Source organism: Streptopelia decaocto (genome assembly GCF_964273445.1).
Source record: "Streptopelia decaocto genome assembly, chromosome: 1".
NCBI classification, from domain to species: Eukaryota; Metazoa; Chordata; class Aves; order Columbiformes; family Columbidae; genus Streptopelia; species Streptopelia decaocto.
In genome coordinates this window covers 2,541,007-2,563,205 of record NC_138663.1, presented here as the reverse complement: position 1 = coordinate 2,563,205, position 22,199 = coordinate 2,541,007, and the positions used below count along the sequence as shown (strand labels likewise).

The 22,199-nt window shown below is 46.0% G+C and overlaps 1 protein-coding gene across 1 annotated transcript in view; it reads left to right on the top strand.

The window, feature by feature from the left end:
• Window positions 1-22,199, top strand: part of EXOC4 (exocyst complex component 4) — a 422,037-nt gene that overhangs the window by 364,110 nt on the left and 35,728 nt on the right. The window contains exon 15 of the mRNA XM_082075021.1: window positions 20,430-20,571. Within this exon, the coding sequence (XP_081931147.1) occupies window positions 20,430-20,571 (142 nt within the window). The remainder of the gene's footprint in view (window positions 1-20,429; window positions 20,572-22,199) is intronic.

Genomic DNA, 22,199 nt, shown 5'->3' with positions numbered 1-22,199 from the left:
TGAATTTGTTAGAGCACTTCACGTTGCCCTAAATCCCCAGAATAAAATATTGGGTGTTTTACAAACGCTGAGCATCCCTTGTTGACAAAGGGTTATATTAAATGCAGCGGCCTAGAGTGCGGAAGGACGCGTCTGCATGATGCTGTAGATGAGGAGCAAAGGAAGAGAAAAGGTCTGCAGAAATAAATCGTATGTAAAAAATGCTGGAGAGCTCAGTGAGATCCCAGGACACATGGGGAGGTAGTGAGGATACACGGAATTTCCGCAGTTTGTCACGCAAACACGGAGCAGAGTCCTGGGGGAAAGTACCCACAGAGGAACAGGGCTGTGGGCGGGTGGGTCTTCTGAGCTTTCGCGTGGAAAATCACCTCAGCCTTATTTTCTGCGAAGTGATGGGGGAAATTTGCTGGTGGTAATCAAATGGTAGTTAAAACAATTGTCCCTTGACAGGAGAGCATCTCTGGTTGACTGACAACCCTTCCTATGGCTTACGACCCTGCTCTAGGTCAGGACCTTTAACCTCTTGATTCCAGCTCTCCGCAATCAGTTTGTTGGAGTCCAGAAGGGTAATTAAGATTATGTATCAGCTCACAATTAAAGACCCAAAATACTACAGGTAGCTTTTACATTCCTGTTAACCCATGCTTTGAGTTCTCAATACCCACGTGACAAGAAGAATTTCTGTGTCCTCACAGGGTGTACTGTAGGGGATTATTAAAAAAGAAAAACCCAATGGAAAATACTATCAAAGTTCAGCAGCCTAATATTTATTCACAGAACTGTAGTCACTGGGAGAGTTGTTGGGGCTGAGGAGTTGGGCTCTGGATAGCAACAGTTGTCAAAAATAAAACATCATTTAGAATTTCAGTTCTAGTTGGAACTGATTTTTTTTAATAAATCAATATTTTCCTAACATAAAAGAGCATAAGCGTGACTTTCAGGCTTCTGAGAGGACGTTACACGCAGCAGTGAATAAACATAAAAGTACAAAGTGTAATATTTCACTTGGCAGCCTCCTCCTGACAGTAAAAATTCATCTTCCTTTGTAATAACTTTATACCAATGCACTAAAATGTCTGTACACAAATGCCAGGAGTACCTGAAACAAAAGGAAGGACGAGCAGTGTTAGAAAATGATAGAGGCTGTTGACCTCATGGTTATAAATGAAACTTGGTGGAGCACGTCTCATAAATGGAACGTCAATAGAGCTGCCTGCAATCTAGGCGGGAGAAGTAAGAAGCGATGCCGGGGGGCAAAGGTGGTGGTAGGAGTCAGATGTATTTACAAATCCAGCAAGATACGGTGATATACGGGGAGGGCGATTCTTTTGGGGAGGAATGTGAAGAATAAATAACAGAGGAATAAATGAGTTGAGGTGTCTCCATCCATCCCAGCTGGGCGGGAGAAGAGCGATGCTAATGTGCTCAGACTCTGCTGGGAGGGGGAAAAATTAACCATCTCTTGTTTCAAAGATTCATTCAATGTTAATGCCGTAACGCTCAACTGTCAAACGAGTGATTCTGTTCTTTTCTGTCAGGGTTTGATCATCTGAATTTTTGAGCATCTCATTGCTGGAAGCCACAGCATGTTAATGAGCATTGGGGTGTGGGGGGAAATAACTGACTGAAAATAAAGCTCAGTAAAGGGGGTTTCTGCCCCTGAGCACTGTAGCTCATAAAATTCAGACTGAGGTTGCCATCTCCTCTAATACTGGGGTGCTCCCCCATAGGTAAACAGAGTTGAGCCCCAGAGGGACCTGGGGGGTTCAGCTGGAGAACAGGAGCTGAGGGGAGACCTTCTGATCTCTGAACTGCCTGAAAGGAGCTTGGAGCCAGGGGGGTCGGGCTCTGCTCCCCAGGAACAAGCGCCAGGAGCAGAGGAAACGGCCTCAAGTTGCGCCAGGGGAGGTTGAGGTTGGATGTGGGGAACAATTTCTTCCCCAAAGGGCTGTGGGGCATTGGAACAGGCTGCCCAGGGCAGTGCTGGAGTCACCATCCCTGGAGGGTTGGACAGACGGACATGAGGTTCTCAGGGACACAGTTTAGAGGTGAACTTGCTAGTGTTGGGTTAATGGTTGGACGTGATGATCTTGAGGGTCTTTTCCAACCAAAATGATTCGATGATTCCGTCAGTGGAGCCAGCTTTGGCATTTCAGCATCAGTAACGCTGACTTTAAGACATGCCCCCGTGATACCCAAATATTCCAGTTCAATGCAACTGGAATCTGTAGTTCATCATACGCAAGTCAACGGGCCGTTAGGCACCTGGCTCTCTTTTTTGGTGGCTGACTTTGGGCAGATGACACTTGTTATGTTCCTGTGTGCAACTCTGTCTCCTGCGTTATTTTTCTCCTTGGACTAGATGCCACATGGATGTGTCTGTGCTTGAACACGAGCAATATCTCATCAACTGGTGGCAGTGGTTAGGCTTGATCTAATGTACTTACCACATGTTGGGCCAATCCATGATGAGAACACGTGTCCCTATCTTTGATCATTTCTCTTCTCTGTCCCAGTGACTTGAGATTAAATTAAATCTTGATGCCATTCAGGGCATCGTCCAAGCATTCCGTGAGTGATTTGGACCAGAATTTTTAATATAATGCGAGAAATACCATAATCTCCATCGAGTTAATTACATGGCGGTGGTGGCCACGTGTTAGTTGGTGGCTTTTCCAGCAGCGCTTCCTTGGCTGCAATTGGGCGATGTATAGGCATAGCAATGAAGATTCACAAACCACAAGGTAGAAATGGTCACATTTTGGGAAATCCTAAAAAGGGGGTTACCTGTTGGTGGCTTTTTGGTTAGGCCGTCAAAAAGCCCCTTCCTAGAGATAAAAATTCAATAACCTTTTGCTGTGGATGTGCCACAATTATCACTCATTTAAAAACAGTTTTGCTAATAGGGTGTTTTATCACGCCGGGCAGTCTCTGCATTCTTCATTATTTAGTGTTTGCTAAGCTGATGGCTCTTCCATAGCTCTTCCCTTATCTGCACTCCTTCAGAATTGGATTTTATATTTTCCAAACCAGTCAGATATGACAAAGTCATTTTCTTTTTCTCTTGTCTTTTGAGGGAATACAAACTTCTTTTTTTTTTTTTTGACAATAACCATTTAAGGATTAAAGTTGCTGGAAGACGACGAATTAACGGAGGAAGTCAAGTAAATTTTAAATAGGTTATATATGAAAATGGAAGTAGGGTTTCCTCTCCTCTTCCTCTCCTTGTCGTGTGCAGATACAACACACTCTTACTCTTTTCCCTTGGCGGAGCTTCAACCTTCTGAATCCCTCTGAATATTTAACAAAGATGGAATTATTATGCATGATGAAGGAGTTGGGACAATCTTTACATTTTTAAGACGGTTGCATGCTGTGTGTAGGTAGGAAGATGAAAGTTTAGCCATCAGCTCAGCAAGTTGCCGCTGCCCTTTTAAATTCATCTGGCTGTTGGCATCTGGTGCCTTCACATCCTTGTAGTCAGCGGTTAATGACTGACTGGCTTAAACACTGAGTTTTAAATGACTTTCTCACTGAATTCACGTAAAACATTGTCTTTCTCTTCTAGGTGGCTTATTAAAGTAAAATTTTGGCATGTGTAACGTGTGTCCACATTTGTAAATCAGTAGATACTCTTGCACCCACCCAAAGGTTTGTTCATTGTATCATGTTCACTTTCTGTATGTGCTTTCTCTTTGTCGTCCTTAACAAAGAATATTTTTAATACCATTTTAGTACCTTATTATCTAGAAAAGCAGATCTCCGGCAATAGTCTCAAGAAATCCATCTCCTCTCCTGTTATTACCTTCTTCACAATATGCAAATATCCTGAGGCTCCGTATTTAGTCAAAATAGGGAGGTCCATCAAGGAACCCCCCAAGAGGAAGCTTTAGGTCAGAAAGGTATTGAAATCAAGGCAGAAATGGAAGAAAACTCTGAGTGCTTTTTGTTGTGGGCTCTTTGTTGGGGTTTTGTAGCACCCCGGGTGCTGGATTCATGCAATTGGGTGGGCGTCTTATTGTATCAAATCCACACACATACATGCACGCGTACCCTTTTTTTGGAGAAACCCTTCAAAAGCGTGAAGGACTCAAAACATTAGTTTTTTTTAAAAACCAGACCTAAACCAGTGATTTCTTTGACAGTTGTGAAAGCTCTCGACTTTCAATACCAGCTCCTCCCAGTCTCCTGGTGTCCCTCGGAAGTTGGCACTGGAGCAACGATTCCTTAAAAAGCAAAGATTCCAAGTCTTCTACACAAAACTCAGTTTCAAATAGACATCAGGTTGACCTTGTGTCTACACTGGCAGAAACTGGAAGGTCAGCTCTCAATAATTAAGGAAAAATATGAGTACTTATTTGGACCTCTGCAGCTTCACCCTGCCTGAAGCTGAGGGGAGACCTTCTGATCTCTGAACTGCCTGAAAGGAGCTTGGAGCCAGGGGGGTCAGGCTCTGCTCCCCAGGAACAAGCATCAAGAGCAGAGGAAACGGCCTCAAATTGCGCCAGGGGAGGTTGAGGTTGGATGTGGGGAACAATTTCTTCCCCAAAGGGCTGTGGGGCATTGGAACAGGCTGCCCAGGGCAGTGCTGGAGTCACCATCCCTGGAGAGCTGGACAGACGGACATGAGGTTCTCAGGGACATGGGGCAGTGCCAGGGGTGGGTTATGGTTGGACTCGATGGTCTCAAGGGTCTCTTCCAACCAAAATGATTCTGTGACTCTGTGATTCTAAAGACGCAAAGAATAGGTTCTCAGGGACATGGGGCAGTGCCACTGTTGGGTTAATGGTTCGACTTGGTAATCTTGAACGTCTTTTCCAACCTAAATGATTCTACGATTCCATAGGGGAAACACCCCAGTACTAGAGGAGATACACAGGAGACCTTCTCCGAGTGCCCTCAAGGCCATCTCAGCCCTGCTGCTGTGAGCAAAGCCGTAGCTGCAGCACAAATACCACGATGGAGCTGTTGCTCCACTACCCGTCACTCCACAGACACGAATTGCAGTTTCTCACTGGCAAAGCTGCGTCTCCACTCCGCCAATTTGCATTTAGACGTGGAGCTAATTACTGCGTTTGGTTAAGGCAGCTGCATGCAGGTTTAATGAGAGATGTGGAAACGCCACGCTGCCTTTCCAAAGAGGGGGGTTTGCACAGAATTGAGAAAACGTGGTTTTCCAGCTCTCCCCATTTCATATGAGCCGTGTTTGGGGGGATGGAGACGACCCAGCTCCAGGCAGGACCTTTCTACCCCCTCTGGCTGTGGCCACCTTGTCCCCACCTCTGCCATCAGTCCCACAATGACAGCCGTAAGTGTGTATTTAAATGATGTCAATACGTCAAAGTGATGCAGATGCCAATATGTAGACTGGGAGATAAATCCCTCTTGTTCTTCCCACAGAGGTCTTTTCCCATTGGATTCTTATCTCTGTTTTTTTCACCAATCATCTGAGGAATTGAAATTGCACCTTGCGACACACAAAAAGCCACCGTGGAGTTTGTTACTGTCACAGGCTTTATCCAGGAATGCAGTGATTTTTCTGTGGCACACTCAATTCCCACTGCCACGTTGCACTGTAATCCTGTGGTTTCCAAATTGGGGTTGTGAAGGAGCCAGATTAATGGCAGAAACGCTGAGAAGTCAAATCACAATGAGGTTCTGCTCTGGTGACCCTGTGCTAGCAGGTGGGTTGCACGGGATGATCTCCAGAGGTCACTTCAACCCCAACCATCCTGTGATTCTGTGAGACCAACAGTAAATCGAAGGAGTTATAGCTTCACTCTTTATGTTGCAAAAAGAGCAAAGTCTTTCACTGGCAGCTGGATGTGGTTACAAACACCATCAGGATCCAGTTTGGTCTCATCGTGTGTTTTTAAGGTGTTATAAAATCATAGAATCATAGTATAATTTTGGTTGGAAAAGACCCTCAAGATCATCGAGTCCAACCATTAACCCAACACTGTCACTAACCCATGTCCCTAAGAACCTCATCTACACACCTTTATTTATTTAGGGGCATTGCAGGGTGTGCAAGGTCAGAATCTGGCCCTTCTGAAGTATCTAAAAGCGCATTCAGCCTCTTAACCTCTTTATCCAGGATGCTTCGAAAGCAGGTTATTCTTCTGCCATTCAGGGGTGCTTTCACCCCCAAATCAAAGGACAATGTATGGAAGATGCCATCACCACTTGTGCTGATGGGCAGCACTTTGCCCTCTGGACTTGCAGTTGAGCTGTAACTTCAATCGAAAGCAGAAAGGGGTGAAAGAAAGGTTTGTGCTACAGCTTTTTACCAAATACTGCAGCTCTCTGTCACTGGCTGGCTCTTACTAAGGATAATAGTGAGCATTTGCATTGCGTTTTCCAGCCATAGATCTCAAAATACTTTGGGAAGCTTAGTGAGGGCCATTACGGGATGGAGATTATCCGGGAGCACTCTGCAGCCTGAGGGTCATCGTCCCTTTTGCCTGGCTCGGCGGGTCTCCTCGGCCTGAAATTGGCTTTGATGGCTGATGGAAAGCGTCCTGCGACACTCGGGAAAGCGATTCCTTTTCAAATGGATGGCAGAGCCCCTTTCTACCCCTCCTCCGGAGGAAAGGAGCTGTAATTTACAGTCACTTTAAGGCTCCTTTCTGCTGACCGAGTGGTGTAAAGGGGTCTCAGTACAAATGAAAATCAGGCTCAGCGCGGTGGTAAAATTGATGCCTTTTATTTCGTAGTCAGGCCACACAGCGGTGCTGAACTCAGACGGGTCTTTGTGTTTAACCCCGGCGTTTCTAATGAACTGAATTCAGCTCTTAAACGGGGCTGTATTTCTCTCAACTTGGAGCTTATTTTTTTCTCCTGTCACTGAACTCATAACGCATCTTGCTGTATTGATTGCTCAGGGGGAACATGTTTATTTTAGACATCTATTAATAGAGAGCCTTATTTAAAAGCCAGATTAAAGATGATCAACATGTGCCTGACCTCATGCAGGAAAAGGACTTAGTGAATGCTCTTGCTTTATTGTTGCAACCAAAGTAAGTTTCTCTCTAAAGCAGAAAAAGCTGTAAATTTCTAACAAACGCAAGACATCTGCCATTAACATAAAAAGATAAATCTTGAGTGCTTGTATTATTTGATGATATCTGTTGCTTCAGTATAACTTGGTCTAAATGACAGCTTTCCCTTTTAGCTTCTCAAGCAGCCTCATTTTCCGGCATTTTCTTTCTTTTTCTGCTCCAGTAACGGAACAGTTGGTGCTGTTCTATAAATGCTCAAATCGTGGTCAGATCCCCTTCTCAGGTGCTCTGAAACCTTCACAATACAACCATCCGTAATGCCTTTTTCCATCTCGTAGCCAGGCACACGTTGTCAGAATGGAGATCGGGCGTCCTGGGGTCATCCCGTTCCACCTCTGCCTCGCAAACTGATCAGGATCGTGTTAACTCGGTTGGTGTCTATTTGGTGTTTTACACATGAATGCAAGTTCACCCTGTTGTTCAGCTGGAGAAGAGAAGCTCCAGGGAAACCTTAGTGCGGCTTTTCCAGACTTAAAAGAGGCCAGTAAGAAAGATGGGGACAGACTTTTGAGCAGGGCCTGTTGTGATAGGACAAGGGGTGATGGTTTTAAACTAAAGGAGGGAGATTCAGGCTGGACATGAGGAAGAAATTGTTGGCCCTGAGGGTGGTGAGAGCCTGGCCCAGGTTGGCCAGAGAGGTGGTGGATGAACCATCCCTGAGACATCCCAGGCCAGGCTGGACGGGGCTCTGAGCAACCTGAGCTGGTGAAGATGTCCCTGCTCATGGCAGGGGGGGAACGGGATGACTTTGAAGGTCCCCTCCATCCCAAACTATTCTGTGATTCTATGATTCTTTTCCCTGAGCTGCCCACAAGCTACATGAATGTGAGTGGTCCTGCAGCAGGCCCAAGAAGTCAAGCCCTGCACCTGGCTCGTGTGTATTAAACTGGCCTGGGAGCAGCTGTTTCAAAACGATGTTGCACATCTTCATTCAGATCTAGTTGGTTCAGAAGACAACCAGAGGAAGCCAAAAGGGAAAATTCTTCTTGGGCATCTTACCTGCATCACCTTGCTCGTGTCTGCACAACCCCACAGCTCAGCCTGTCCCTGTGCTGACGTCTCTGGGATGCTGCAGAAATGACCTGTGGTGTATCCTTGCTGCTACAAACCGCACCACTATCCACTGCTTGGGCTTTGTATGTAATCAAGAAATGAGATACCTGCCTTAAGTCATGGGTTTTCCCAGGTGGGAGTCCCTTTGAGCAAGGACAGGGGAGCTGTGCCCTCCTCAGACACGGTATGATGGGGATCTATCAAGTCCAAACCATCTGTGATCACCTGCTAATTAATTGCCATTTCTATGTTTAATAGCAGCTACAAATGTATTTATATAAAGTAAGGTTGGAGACTTCTAGCTAATATTTAGACCTTGGGTTCAGCAGATACGTCATGTCACCTGGAGTTACTCCATACTGAGCAGTAAAAACTTAATTGAGGGAGCAGTGTCAGGGTGCAGAGGCCTTTCAGAAGATGTTCGGGAGGAAATAGTATGAAGTATCCATCCATATCCAAACTTAGAGCATTTATGAGCCTTTTATAAAGAGCCATAAGCAACACCATGGATGTGTCTTCTCCCGAAATGCTTTGGGATTGAATGGATTTAACATATCAAAATGAAGCCTGACCAAGAGTGGAGCAGAGCAGTCCAGGCAGTGAACAAGAGTCCAGCCGGTCCCGTCTTAGCTGAACTGGCTTTTGGAGGACTAAAGCCATGGAAGATTTGTTTGAGGCAGCAAAGTGTTAAGATTAACCTTCAAGACCAGCAGGGAACTGCTGTCCTTGTGGAGACCAAATGACTGTTTTGGTAAACCTGAGCATTAAGAGGTTCTTTTGGTTTGTTTTATTACACTAGTGACAAAATTTTGTAGCTTAAATGTGGGTCTGCTTGGCTGAATCTCAGGCAATGAAACCACACAGTCATCAACCAACTAGAAGCTCTTGTCTTCTTTTCGGAGTGATCCCCTAGTGCCTTTTCTTCCCCTTGAATGTCTGCAATGAAGCTGTTCTTGTGAATTACTGGTTGCAGCTTTCCCCAGCCTCAGTGCTTTACATCAAATATTTAATGGTTAGGAAATGAGACGTTGTTTTTCTGACCTGGATGCTCGGCGTTTATGGTTCTTTATGTCCCACACCAGGCACACCACCGCCCTGCAGTCCCAGTATTGATCTGGTGCCATGGGGTCAGCACTTACCATCCTGATTGCACTAATTACTCTTGCTCCATCTTTCTTTCCTCCCACCCACCAGCCTTAAACGCAGGGGATTGTCATGTAAATAAGTGACCTAATTAGCAGTGCTTTCCAACCATTTTACAATGAGGATCCCTCATGAGTAATATCAGCAAATCGAGGTTTTTGTGGAAATAACTCCACAAAGTCCCTGCTGTCCACTGCAGTTGGTTCCGTGCATTAGGATCTCTACCTTTCCTGAAGAAAATGACTCATTAGTGTCAAAGATTAACAGCACTAAGTCCATCTGCTTCTTCTTGGTTTGTTGGAGGTGACAACTCGCTACACTGTGAAGGGGCAAAATCATTTTCAAAACTGGGTGACCGGACTCAAAAGTATGGTCAATTGTTGATGTCACCAGTGAGTCACTTTGCCACCCTCATGATGGTCTAACCAGCATTTAGATTCATGTGGGACTTGGGGGAAATTGCCCTTCAATAAGCAGGAATTGTGAAGAAGTCCGACTATGAGACTGATGCCGAATGTAACTGATGTTCCTGCTGAGGTTGAGGTCAATTTTGTGCTTGTCTCTTTTCCTGTGGGTGGATTCCGTGTGTTTCCCATTCTTGACCCTACATTTGAAAACCCCTTGTAGTTGCCATGGAACAGCACCTTCCTGTGTATCCTCCTGGGTAAGACTCACTCATTCTCCTTTGTCTTCCTCCTTTTGTTTTGCAAACCAATCTATTAAAAACTAACAACCCCCAAAACACCTCTATCTATAATTGTCAACAGTCAAAAAGAAGACCTTGAAGGTATCTACTTAATTGTATTCATTTTCATTACACGTTCTTCACCTTGTCCCTGCCTCTTGCAAAGAAGAACTTTGCAAAGTTTGGAAAGGATCTTGAACACAAGACACAAGTCCCTTCCCTTCATTAGTAAAGTTGCACTTCATCGGGACATCGATTGACTTCAGGACTTTTGTTCCTTGCTCTTCCAGTGAGTCCAATAGGTTGGGAGGTTTAAGGTTCTTTCAAAATATATCCATCTCAGGACATCTTCTACCATAATAAGTTTTGCAATGATGTTTTGAGGGCATTTATTGGAGGACTCTGAGATTAAAAACAAAGAGAAAGTTAAATTAATGCTTGTGTTTGTAAGGGGTGTTTTGTGGAATCTCAGGTGGTTTGGAGCATCAACCCCTTTCCTGGCCTGGTTGACCAGTCCCTTAACAAAACATCTTGATCCCTCAGTTTTTAGTTCAAGACTCAGTGCTTTATAAGTGCCCTAATAACAATCACAGATTTTTCTTTTCTAGTTCTGAGGAATTCTTACGTGCAGGTGGACAGTTCTTTGTAGCTTTGAGTCTTTTTTTACATTAATCCAAGTGCGTGGCCAGAGCTCATCTCTCTTATTCTTTTAGCTGCCAAAAATTAATAATTTCAGTTCCTGTTCATCCTGACAGTGGTATGGAGAATCTTCCACGGAGTCAATGCGTAAAGGTCTGTTTCTCCCGTAATACAGAATCACAGAATCGACTGGGTTGGAAAAGACATCAGAGATCATCCAGTCCAACCCTTGGTCCAACTCCAGTCCATTGACTAGATCATGGCACTAAGTGCCATGTCCAATCTCAGTTTCAAAACCTCCAGGGCCGGTGAGTCCAGCACCTCCCTGGGCAGCCATTCCAATCCTGACCACTCTCTCTGCACAGAATTGCTTTCTAATCTCCAGCCTCAATTTCCCCCGGCAGAGTTGAAGCCCATGCCCCCTTGTCCTATTGCTGATGCCTGGGAGAAGAGCCCAATCCCCACCTGGCTAGAACTGCCCTTCAGGTAGTTCTAGAGAGTGCTGAGCTCAGCTCTGAGCCTCCTCTTCTCCAGACTAAACAAGCCCAGCTCCCTCAGCCTCTCCCCATAGGGCTTGTGTTCAAGTCCCTTCCCCAGTCTTGTCGCTCTTCTCTGGACCCGCTCCAGCACTTCAATGTCTTTCCTGAGCTGAGGGGCCCAGAACTGACCACAATACTCCAGGTGTGGCCTCCCCAATGCAGAGCACAGGGGAAGGATCACTGCCCTTGTCCTGCTGACCACGCTGGTTTGGATACAGGACTCATTTTCACTCATTCATTCCCAAATGTTGACCATTTTAAAAGATCTTCTCCACCTATCGAAACCAGTGGAAAATAGGCAAAGAAATTAGTTTGGAGGTGAATTTTTGGCTCTATGTAGATTGATGCAAGCAACTGTTGACTTCACTGGAGCTGTGACTTTGCCGTTTTTAATGAAAATTAGGTGAGGCACCTGGCTGGTTTTAATTAATCAAACACCGAGAACCGTGCGAAACACTGAAAGGACAACAAATTCTTTTCATAACTCAAAATCAGATGAATGGGTTTTTACCAAGTTGTTTCTGAGCTAATAGAATCCAGCCCAAGAATTAACATTTCTGAGAGGGGTAGGAAGAGGAAAGTTACATTATAAATTATTGAAAACAGCAAAATTTAATACAGGGGAGTTTTCATAGTTGAGAAGCACTGGAACAGCAAACCTGGACTTACCAAAGAGATCCTTCCATGTTGAAAGTCTTCAACTGTGGGAGCTCTGCTGCTCTTCATGGCACCTGCACAATTTCCCTTCCTTTGGTGAAAAAAAACCCTGCTTTTCAGAATTTTTGTAAATGAACCAAAAGGTGTTGGGTTTTATTCCAGCCTTTTCCAACCTCGGATGCAAAGTGCGTAAAGACGAGCGTTGAGGCACCAAACCTTCCGGTGAGTTCCGTACGATGGAGGTAGAACCTCCCACCGCACTTTGTGCCTTTCCCTCTCTTGCTCAGGGACACTTTTGATAATCCCTTTCCAGAGGCCGCACATTTAGAAAGTAATGGAAAACACACCACTTTTCGAGGAGTTATTGCCTTGTTAAAAGTGCTGATTTTCTTGTGAGATTTATGCCTGCCAGCAGAGGCAGACGAGGAGCTCCGCAGGCAGCTCTAACGAGACAATTCATTAACTAGCGAGTGTACACACGCCATAAAAAGCATTAATTCACAAAATGAAAAACTAATAGAGTGTTTAGCCTGTTCTTTATCACCGGTGACAGTCTGTGCTCTCCTCATCATTAGTGTTTACTGAACTGATGGGGACCGCAGCCCGGCCTGCTTATCACCGCTCATCGCAAATGAGGTCGTGATGCTTTTTTCCAGCGCAGCTGCCTCATCCTCTCTCCTACGCTTGAATTTTAACATGGGGTGAAGGTCAGAGATGCATGGAAGGAAGATCTCAGTGCCAGCCTTCAGTTTCATCTTGTTTTTCCCAGGTTTTAGGCACAAGTTCTTCTTTCGCCATCCACATCAGAACCTCAAGGAGGTTGTAGCATTGAGGGTGTTGGTCTCTTCTCCCAAGGAACAAGTGATAGGATGAGAGGAAATGGCCCCAAGTTGCGCCAGGGGAGGTTTAGATTGGACATTGGAATAATTTCTTCACCAAAAGAGTTTTCAGGCATTGGAACAGGCTGCCCAGGGCAGTGGTGGAGTCACCATCCCTGGAGGGTTGAACAGACGGAGATGAGGTTCTCAGGGACATGGTTTAGTACCACAGTTGGGTTAATGGTTGGATTCTGTGATCTTGAGGGTCTTTTCCAACCAAAACCATTCTCTGATTTGCAAGGGAAGATCCCTTCCTTAAGTATCTTCCCCTACAGTCCTGGTTGCCTCTACTAGAGACCAGGATTCATTAGTAAAAATTTGCTATGAGTAATATTAATGAGAAGCTCTCCCTGAGCTTGCTTTCCTCTTTAGTTCTCCTTGTCCTTTAAGTGTTGGCATAACTTTGCTGCTTCAGCACCGGTGAGTGGCTTTGCCATTGACCCCAGTAAAAGGTGAGCCAGGCCAGCGCTGAGTATTTAGCTAATTCCATCCTTCCATCTCTTGTTTGAATAGTCCCGACCTCTTAAATATGCCCTTTCTTGGTATTTGTTTTGTTTTAGCAAGAATCTCTGTCCTCTCGCGCATTTCTCTGTCGATCGATATGTTCAACCCTGCGCTCAGCCCGTGTGTGAGTGGTAAATGTTGTTCCCATCTCAGGGTTTTGCAGAGGTCAGGCTCAAGAAGGACGGTTGTGACCATCGCGTGGGAGAGTGGGCTTGGCTTAGATAGGCGCTGACTATCGTCACCTCTGCTCATGAGCTCCCAAACTTGTCCATAGTAAGAAGTGTTTGTAGAAACAAGCATCTGTAGAGACAAGCTCATCTTGGTGTCAAGAGTTGATCTTACCCATCGTTGTGGAAGTGAAGATCAGAGCACTGGTGTTCAAGGCCACCGGCCTGGCCATCTGCATGGGCTGGAGAACAGCCTTTGGTTTGGAGCCTATGTGAAGAAGACAGCTGGAAAAGCACAATGTTACATGCCAGATTGGACTAGATGACCTTTAGAGGTCAATTCCAATGCATATCATTCTATGACGATGATCTTGGAAGTCTTGGGAGATGTCATTGCTCTTACTTACTTTTTTCTCTATATTTAAAATCTATAAAGAGAACAATTTATGTAAAAATGAGCAATGCAGCAATACCTGCATAAATATTTGAAGTATTCAGCCATATCTAAGAGGCCCAAAGGACTTCTGACAAGGAAAAGGGAGGATGTCAAACCCCAAATCATGCTTTGGTTCCTGAATTCCCGCAGTTCTGAAACGAATCTCACGAACTTTAGGAGAATCAAAATCCAGTTCCAGATTTTATGGCTTGTTCCCGTTCTTTTCTATAAAGCTACAGCTCTGAGATCCCCAAACAGACCAATTTAGAGGTAGGCATTGAGTGATCTGTGCTTCAGAGCTTCAAACAACACTCCTGCAGCCAGAAACCGGTCCAAGTGGCCATATGGGTTGCATATAGTTGTTGTTGTTCATTATTTCTCAAGCACCACAGGTGTGCAGAGCACTTTGCAAGAGGATAAAAAGAGAAGGCCCCTGCTCCTCGGAGAGCTCACACTCTAAATTAGATGGAGACAGCATCTCGAAAGCGATAAGGGATCAAAGCGGGAGGAACGATGTGTAACCACAAAAAAGAAAAGTGGCTTGAGAGCCCCTGGTAATTATTCCCATGGAGAGAAAATTATTTGAGTTGATTGGCTTTGTCTGGTTCTCTTTGGTTATTTAGGCTTTTTAATCTCCAGCAAGTTCTAACCTAAGTCCCGGCTCCTGCGGCCGAATGCAGACGTCTCCATACAGTTATGTGGAGGAGATGCCCCACGCGACTTGTGTCACCTTTCGGTGGGGCTGTGGGCATCTCAGCAACGTTCCAGTCCCCCCACAAAGCCCCTGCTCCCCAGCATCACCACAGCGGCAGCTTTTCTTCACCCAGCTCTGGCCCACATTGCCAGACCATGGCTTAAGAGAGGTGTGTTTTTAGTGGTGACATATTTAAAAACATATTACCTTCATCGTGCTGTTTGGCTTCAGAAGGCGGAGGTCTCCTGGTATATGTCTTCCTTCAGAAATCTCGCCAAAATAAGTCCTTCATGTTGTGTCTGATGTGCTGCCCTACTGTATCTCCTTTAAAAAACCCCACGTAATCACATATCGAATTCTTCCCAGCCTTTTTCCTTCAAATAACCAGATATTCTTGCTTGGGGGTGTTAGAGTAGCGTTTTTGCCTCCCTGCGGCATCATCCCCTCGTGATGCTAAAAGCTGTGGGAGCAGGAGATGTGCAGAGCTCAGAGTCAGCTTGAATGGCAGGAATGGATTAAAAAAAATATATAAGACTTTATTCAGGTTTACATGCTGGGAACTAAAGCATAAAAAGAGAAGGTAGAGCATGAGATTCCCCAGAAAAGTCTCCAGCAGAGAGAAGAGTCAACCTGGAGTTTCTAAAGGCAAAGTCCAGCACATAACCCGTAAAAAATTTCCTTTTCCGTGTGTGTATTTGCAATTATTTTGTAGTTTCCTCTTCTGGAAAGGAAGGGAGTAAAGAAATTAACATTTTCAAATCTGTGAACGGGTTCCTAATGTTGCCTGTGGGGCACCGCGAGCGTTTCACGCCGCATCTCTTTTCCAAACAAGACGTTCTCTTTTCCCCAACGGAGTTGTAAAATTTCTTTTCCCTTTCCACTGTAAAGCGAATGCGTGCGGTGCTGTATAAAACCTGAGCATGTTGCAGGTTTATTTCTCAGGTTCGAGTTGCACCGGGGCCGAGGCAGAGCCCGCAACCTCCGATTGATTTGTTTTCTCCCATTAAATCATTCAAAGCCGTTAGCAGTCGCTCTGCTCAAGCAGGGAGCGGGCAGGACGCGCTGTTGTAGACCTTGATTGGTTACAGAGGTTTGTTTATGGGCAACGCGGCGGGTTTTGTTTAATATTCCGCAGGTCTGGTAATTTACATCCATCGATTTACAAGGCACAATCTGTCAAGAGGCACCGGCGTTGCATTGAAATGTAAAATGATTGAAATCATTGGTGACAACGAGTGTGTTAAGTTTATTTTTCTCAGGTTTGCTGGAATGAGACGTTGCTTCTCCTTGGAGGGAGAGATCTGGGCTGTGCTTACAGCGAGCTAGAAGAAATCCCAACAAAACCGTAACTGTTACCTGGCATCACGGGAGGATCATCGAATAGTTTGGGTTGAAGGGACCCTCAAAGGTCCCCCCGTGCCCCCCCTGCCATGAGCAGGGACATCTTCACCAGCTCAGGTTGCTCAGAGCCCCGTCCAGCCTGGCCTGGGATGTCTCCAGGGATGGTTCATCCACCACCTCTCTGCCCAACCTGGGCCAGGCTCTCACCACCCTCAGGGCCAACAATTTCTTCCTCATGTCCAGCCTGAATCTCCCTCTTTCAGTTTAAAACCATCACCCCTCGTCCTATCACAACAGGCCCTGCTCAAAAGTCTGTCCCCATCTTTCTTCTCAGCCCCTTTGAAGTCCAAAGGGGCCGCACTAAGGTCTCCCTGGAGCTTCTGTTCTCCAGCTGAACACCCCAACTCTCTCACCTGTCCCCAGCAGAGCTGTTCCAGCCTCGGATCGTTCCTGTGGCTCCTCTGGCCCCTCTCCAGCAGCTCCATGTGTGTCCTGTGCTGAGGACCCAGAGCTGGACCAGCACTGCAGGGGGGTCTCACCAGAGCGGGGCAGAGGGGCAGGATCCTCCCTGACCTGCTGCCCACGCTGCTGGTCACACAGCCCAGGATACGGTTGGTTTCTGGGCTGCAAGCGCACGTTGCTGCCTCCTGTCCCATCTTTCACCCTCCAGCACCCCAATTCCTTCTCCTGGGGGCTGCTCCCCGTCCCTCCATCCCCAGCCTGGGTTGATACCAGGAGTCACCCTGACACAGGTGCAGGACCTTGCACTTGGAGATCACTTAAAGTAAATGAATTTCATCTGTTTAGGCTACAAGATAATGAGGGCTGATGGAGCAAGGTGTTGGCTGCTTCTTACCCAGCCACTTTTTAAGTGGACAGAAAGGCTCATGTTCAACTTGGTGTAAATGGCTTATGAAGGAAGAGGAGGGTAAGAAGTGGATGGCTGCTGATCTGCTAGTTGGCTTTTCCAGGATTTCAGTTTAAGACCTGAGGGAATGGCAGAAGATGTGCCAGGAGAGGGTGAGGTTGGACATGAGGAAAAGGTTCTTCACCCAGAGGTGCTGGACACTGAACAGGCTCCCCAGGGAGGTGTCACGGCCCCAAGCTGACAGTGATCAAGAAGAGACTGGACAACGGCCTCAGACACACGGTGTGAATTTTGGGGTTTTCCTAGGCAGGGACATGATTTGGACTCGGTCCCTATGGGTCCCTTCCGACTCAGGACATTCTGTATCTGCCTCTTTAAACAGCTCAGATTGTGCTCTAGTGGGTTGAATGTCCATGCAATGCAAGGTCACCCTTTGCCCAAAGGACCGACCAACTGCAAAGCCAGCTCCAAATTCCATTTTTTATTCAATGCCCGTTAATAATTTAGGCTCTGCTTATTTTTTGCTGCTACAGCTCTTTCTGTGGGTTCATGTTGCCGAGGATGATGGAGTAAAACTGTCTTGAGTGAGACTTAAAGAAATGGGATTTTCTCATTGGCTGTGAAATGGTCTTTTCTGGATGCCTGAAGAAGGAGAAAGGAAAATTGATGGGCTCTGAAAGGCTTCCTTTGGTCTCAAATAGCAAAAGTACACTTGAGTGTCCTCATTGTGCATGGGAAAAATTGCTCATCATCCCCCAAGCCAGCACCAAACACTCCTCCCCACAGACAGGACTTCAGGGCTCTGCCTTTAAATAAGGAGCAGATTGTCACCGTCTCCCTCCTCCTCTTATCTCCACTGACAAATATAATTACAGCTTCACTTAAATTGCTGTAAATGAATTCTGGAGGGTAGAAAAATGGTGCGTGTATCTCTCCGCTGCAGAAATGAGCTGACTCTTGCGTTTCAGATGATGGGTCCATCCATCTCCGCCTCTTGCAGGGAGGCATTGCCGGAGCGAGCTGGCACGATCGAACCCGAGGCTGCAGCCCCAGAACTGCTAAAATATGGGGGTTTTATCCTCCATAATAAAAGTGAGGCTTCCTGCTTTCTCCTGTGACCAGATAAGCACCCCCAGACCTGCGTGATCTAAAAGCCGCGTCACCCTCAAGGGAAACAGATGTCACTTGGAGGTCTCGGAGACAAAGGGTGGGTGGCAGCTGGACAAACAGCTCTTCCAAAATCGCTTCCCAGAGTCACCTCGTAACACCGTTATCTGGAAATTAGAGGCTGGGTAAATAAACCCATCCCCCCCTCGCTGATAATTTAATCTTCTTTGTGGGAGAGACCTCAATGAGCAGGGAGAAGCTTGGAGACGTGTTGGGGTGTGCAAGGGACATCCTTGTTAATCCCATTCCCTCTTTATTTCTCTTACACTCCAGGCCAGTTCATTATTTTCAGCAGTATTTGCCAGGCTCTGAATTTCTCTACCATAACTCTCCATTAAAAAGAAACCTCATAAATATTACGGTGATGGGAGGAGTTGCGGAAGGAGGCGACTTCCAGGAGCCATATTTTAATTTACATCGATGGTTTTCTCTCTTGTAATTCACAGTACATTTAGATGCGTAATTAGGCATTTTGCTATGTACAAGCTTTTCCTTTTGCTTTGTTACACTCCTTTAATTGTACAGTTCTGTCTGGTGTATTTACCTCCATTTCCATATGTTTTGTGCGAAGTAGATTGGGGCTTTTTATCTCCTCATTTTATTTTATTTTTTCAGAGTGGATCTGGAGGTGTTTTTAATTTTAGGAGCGAATCCAAAGCCCTGTTGAGGGTCCTCTTTCAAAGCAGGTCCTTGGCTGTACAAACAGTGGCAAGTGACATTTACTCAATCAGTCTCCATCAAAATGAACATTTCTTGTCAACAGTTCCTGGGTGATGTACAAACCCTTCCTGTGCGGAGCTGCGTTGGTGTGCGGTTGAGTGTTTATCGTGTAATGAACGTTAGTGCGAGAACAGAGAAGATGTTTTCAAAGCCAAATTAATTGAAAGTAGAAGGGGTAGAGAGATGTGGGGCATTGGAACAGGCTGCCCAGGGCAGTGCTGGGGTCACCATCCCTGGAGGGGTTGAACAGACACAGAGATGAAGTTCTCAGGGACATGGTTTAGAGGTGGAGTTGGCAGCGTTGGGTTAACGGTTGGACTCCGTGATCTACAAGTCTTTTCCAATCTAAATGATTCTGTGCAGGCTGAGAGAGTTGGGGTGTTCAGCTGGAGAAGAGAAGCTCCGGGGAGAGCTTAGTGTGGCCTTTCCAGACTTAAAGGCTTCAATAAGAAAGATGTGGACAGACATTTGAGCAGGGCCTGTTGCGATAGGACAAGGGGTGTTGGTTTTAAACTGAAAGAGGGAGATTCAGGCCAGACATGAGGAAGAAATTTCTTACAATGAGGGTGGTGAGAGCCTGGCCCAGGTTCCCAGAGAGGTGGTGGCTGAACCATCCCTGGAGACATCCCAGGCCAGGCTGGACGGGGCTCTGAGCAACCTGAGCTGCTGAAGATGTCCCTGCTCATGGCAGGGGGGGATCTGGGGGAGCTTTGAATGTCTCTTCCAATCTGAACTAGTCTATGAAGAGCGATGCCAGGGATGGAGAGCTCCATAAGGCATGTTCAATGTTTGAATGTTTGATGTTCATGATGTTCAATGTTTGAACCAAATATAAAACATCGCTGAGTAAGTTTAGGCTGGAAATTTGATCCCAAACTTGAGTTTTACTGCTAGAGAGGTCAGGTTTTGAAGCAGCCAACAAGGGCAGAAATCTAAATGTGGCACACAAGTTTATACTCAAGGCTGTGGGACACGAGGGCTTGGGGGGACTGGACTTGATGATCCAGAAGATCCCTTGCAATCCCATTATTTAATTCAAGTGGAAGTTTTCTAAGCTGATTTCAAACATTGCTAATCATCCGATGCAGGAAGTCGTTTCTAAAGTGCTGCTTGAGCAAGGACTTGAACTCGGATATTTGGGACACTCTTCCTCTAATTAGGGCGGAGTATGTGATAACAGCATGTTACTCTCGTTAGTGAAGCTGCTTCTTTAGCTCGAGTGGCGGCGATTTGTGTTGCAGGGGAGAAGGTTCAGGTACTGTGAGAATATATAAGGGATGACGGCTGCAGAGTTATTGACACTTCTCCAAAAGACGATGCTCTTGTGGTCGGGATAAACTCGAGGTGGTTTTTTGAAGAGGTCTCAGTGGGGAGGAAACGGTTGGTCCAGGACCAGCTCATACCTGTTGCCTGCTTTTTAATTGCTTTACTGCCTAAGAGCTGTGTTTTATTAAAAATAATGAAGAAAGCCTTCTCGATGCCTCTGAAGGGGTAGGGACAGGTAAAGAAGTCTAAGGAGACCAAAAAGGAGCATCGTTCCTGTCACTGCCACACTGTGGGTCCCGAGCAGCGATTTTCTAACTCCAAGCAGAGCAAGATAAATATTCTGGGATTTTGCAGCTGCAGAAATACTCATCACAGAGCACTATCTTCCCAAGCAAATGCTTTCTGGTGGTTGATTAAACCCCTCAGGTTCACTTTGGAGCTTAATCAATTCCAAAAGCAGTTTGTTGCTTCGTACACACCCTAATTATTGCTCAGCCAAAGGTGGGAGAGAATACGCATGTTTAGGATGGAAGCGGACAAGGTGCTGTGGTTGCTAAAGCTGAGCAGTATTGATGAAGTAAATCATAAATGCATGCTGTTTTCTTTCCCAGCCGTGTCTTCTGGCCAGGACAGCCACACCAGTGTGGAACACCTTCCCGCGTCCGAACAGATCCTGCAAACCCTGAGTGAGCTGGCCAGGTCTTTTCAAGAGATGGCTGATCGCTGCCTCCTGGTTCTGCATCTGGAAGTCAGGTAGGAGCCTTGAGTTCATGGATTTTGGCTCAGCTCGGGAGGTTTTAGGTTAAGATTGTGTCCAGAGCACATATTATGGCACCCAAGACATATATTTTCCTGGTATAGCATCAAAGCTCAGTCCAGAAATGCCAGATCTCCCATCACCGTGGATAGAGGCAGGATACTGAAAGTGGAACTTCCCAGGGAGGTCTGTTTTATGTGTCAGACACTAGGAAGAATGGTTTTTCAGGGGCTTTATCCTTAGAAAACCGCATAATGATGTTTTAATAGTCTAACAGGCGTCCGCATATTTATTAGCCACTGCGCTTTGGAGCTTTTCTTACTGCTTTTTCAAATAGTAACAGGAACTGGGAGACCAGCTGGATTGTTTTTTAAAGGGATGGATCATTTTATGATGTCTCTGACTTCACATGCAAAGATCAAAGGCAGCAAATCCCTTTCTTCAGGCTGCCAGCTGCCCACTCTGGGGCTGGGAAGACATTTTTCCCTTATGCATTGTATCGGCCAGGTGTATTTTCATTGCTTCTCTTTCCTCTGAAGCATCAAATATAAGTGGATGTCAGAGACGGGCGATGAGACTTGATGGACCATCAGTTTGTTCTGCCCTGACACATCCTGAGCCGTATTGTGTCCTTGTGTACATTGGCAGAGCTCTGATGAAGTCAGTACGTGGCTTTAACAAAGAAAAAAATACACATTAGTTATTGTCAGCAGCCTTTCAACCTGCTATCCATCATCTGCTGGCCACTTGATTGCAGGCCAGATGAGCTGGGGCTTGAAGGATTCGAGGGAAAGATTGTTAAGGTATGGAAATGGAGCAGCTTTCCAGCTGCGGTGTAATGGGAGGTGATGCCTGAGCTAACCTGGACTCGTGGATTGGGCACCAGCTTAAATGGGTTTCTGGCCTCAGCCCTCTGTGGTTTTCCATCACACTCGGGTTAAACAGAAATAAGTGCAAATGTAATTCAGGAAAAAAAGCTGTCATTTTAGAGCAGACCATTGCCCACCTCCTCGAGTGCTTCTAACAGTTCGGTGTTGTAAATACACCAAAGTGTGTTGCTCTGTGAAGTGGGGGAAAGAATTGAGAAAAAGAGATGCAAACAACCAGGAAAATCCCCAGCGAGGTGGGAGCTTCCACATATTCATCACTCTGCATTTGCAGCCACCTGCAGCGACAGAAAAATCCCAATCCCTGATGTCTGTTACTAGCAGGTTTCTCTGTGACTCCTACACGAGCTCCCCGGATTTGTGCCGTTTCCAACATATATTCACTCACTGTGCTTTAAACCGGTATCACAGCACATTTGTAAAGAATCTTGGAATCTACCGGCCTCTTGCTGTTGCAGGTGCAGCCTAAGAAAACCCAGCGAACAGCAAAGCAGATTCGAGATGACACAATTATCCCCTCGTCTTTCTCCTCCTTTAGGGCCCCCCATCCATTCACAGCTTTGCCAGATGCAGGTTGGCACCAGCTCGGTGTTGACTTCTCTTCCAGCACCGTGTGGGCATGACCTGAGGACAGTGATCACTGAGAACCTGCTCCGTGGGTTTATATCTCCTTCCTTAAAGGAAAATATGTTGGAACATTCCGATCGTAGAGTTCTGCGTCCAGTTCTGGGCGCCCC